General features: G+C 53.9%; 1 protein-coding gene across 1 annotated transcript; it reads right to left on the bottom strand.

Annotated features, from left to right (window-relative positions):
* Nucleotides 1–165: 165 nt before the first annotated feature.
* Nucleotides 166–795, bottom strand: LOC101774728. The gene has a single exon (XM_004965736.3). The coding sequence runs from the start codon at nucleotides 661–663 to the stop codon at nucleotides 367–369; it is 297 nt and encodes a 98-aa protein (XP_004965793.1). The 5' UTR covers nucleotides 664–795; the 3' UTR covers nucleotides 166–366.
* Nucleotides 796–1,370: the final 575 nt, after the last annotated feature.

A 1,370-nucleotide genomic window follows, 5' to 3' on the forward strand; every position in this document is an offset into this window, starting at 1 on the left:
CAATGTGATGCTACAGTAACCATTTGCTAATGATGGATTAATTAGGCTTAATAGATTCGTCTCGCGAATTAGCCTCCATCTGTGTAATTAGTTTTATAATTAACTCATATTTAATTCTCCTAATTAGCCTTCGAATATTTGATGTGACATAAACTAGATTTTAACTTAAGGATCCAAACGTCCCTAAGTGTACTGGTGCTTTGTCATTTGCTATGGCAAACCGTACATCAAGAACAAACAAAACATAATAAACAGTAATATCAACCCGGTAAGTCCTAGCATGTGCAGGAAGTGGCAGCGTATTTTTTTTGCCTCTCTGAAACCAGAGACAGAGAGGCCTCCTGTCATTTCCTGGCGTACAGGCGTCTAGTGCCCGGCGCCGGGGCTCGGGCCGGATTCCTTGATCCCGCCGAGCATGTCGATGCTCATCACGAACTTGTTTCTGCCGGCGCCGTCGTCCTCCGCCGTCCCGACCACCGTCTGGATGTCGCCCGCCGGCGATTCCACCACCACCGTGGGCACGTCGTCTCCCTCCGACGACGACGACGGCTCTTCCTTCAACGGCCTGGCGTCCGCGACCGTCGCCGCGAGCACCAGCAGGCCCGCCGCGGCGAGGAGCAGGGCGACGACGGCAGGTGCTTGCGCCCTGAGCTTGGCTGCCATTTTCTTGTCGTCGTCCAAGATCGATCAGCCGGCCGATCGAGGGATGCTATATGTATATCTGTATGTTGTTGCAGCTGTTCCACGCAGCACTGCACACGTACGTACGTGTGTTGTTGCTGTCAGTGCAGACTGTTCTTGGCTTGCATCTCTGGGGCGTGGTGTTCAGGGGTTTATATAGGCGTGGTACGTCGTCTTGGTCTAGCTCCTCGCATTGACGGGATGGCCGGAGGCGTCTTTGGAAATCGGCGGCCTGCAGGTGATCGATCTGACCGCCACGACCACGAGGATGGATGGAAGGAGGAGAGGAAGCGTCGTGGAAGCGACACGGCGGCGGCGTACGAGGTCGTCGCCGTGCGCGCACTAGCTCCTGATGACTCCTGAGTCCTGACCCAGGTGCGTGCGCCGGCGCGGTTGGAAGTTCTGGCGTGGAAGTTTAGATGAGCTAAGCCGCGAGGAATTCCGCGCTCCGTCGTCCCGAGAGTGGACTTTGAACGCCGACGCCGACGTGACATGAGGAGATCAGAGGAAGCAGAGACGACGACGACGCGTGGTGGTCAGTGGTCGATCGATCCGTCCGAGTTGCAGGATTTCCTGCATCTCCGGCAATTCATGGGTCAAAACTTGTTCTCTTTTTTTTAATGTTTGGTTACGTGACTAAAGTCTAGTTCGTGTCACATCGAATATTCGGATGTTAATTATGATGACTA

The sequence above is a fragment of the Setaria italica genome, chromosome IV (assembly GCF_000263155.2).
Source record: "Setaria italica strain Yugu1 chromosome IV, Setaria_italica_v2.0, whole genome shotgun sequence".
Lineage (NCBI taxonomy): Eukaryota > Viridiplantae > Streptophyta > Magnoliopsida > Poales > Poaceae > Setaria > Setaria italica.

What these genes read in the sequence shown, in the direction of transcription:
- LOC101774728 (XM_004965736.3), bottom strand. Translation starts at nt 663, where the DNA reads ATGGCAGCCAAGCTCAGGGCGCAAGCACCTGCCGTCGTCGCCCTGCTC.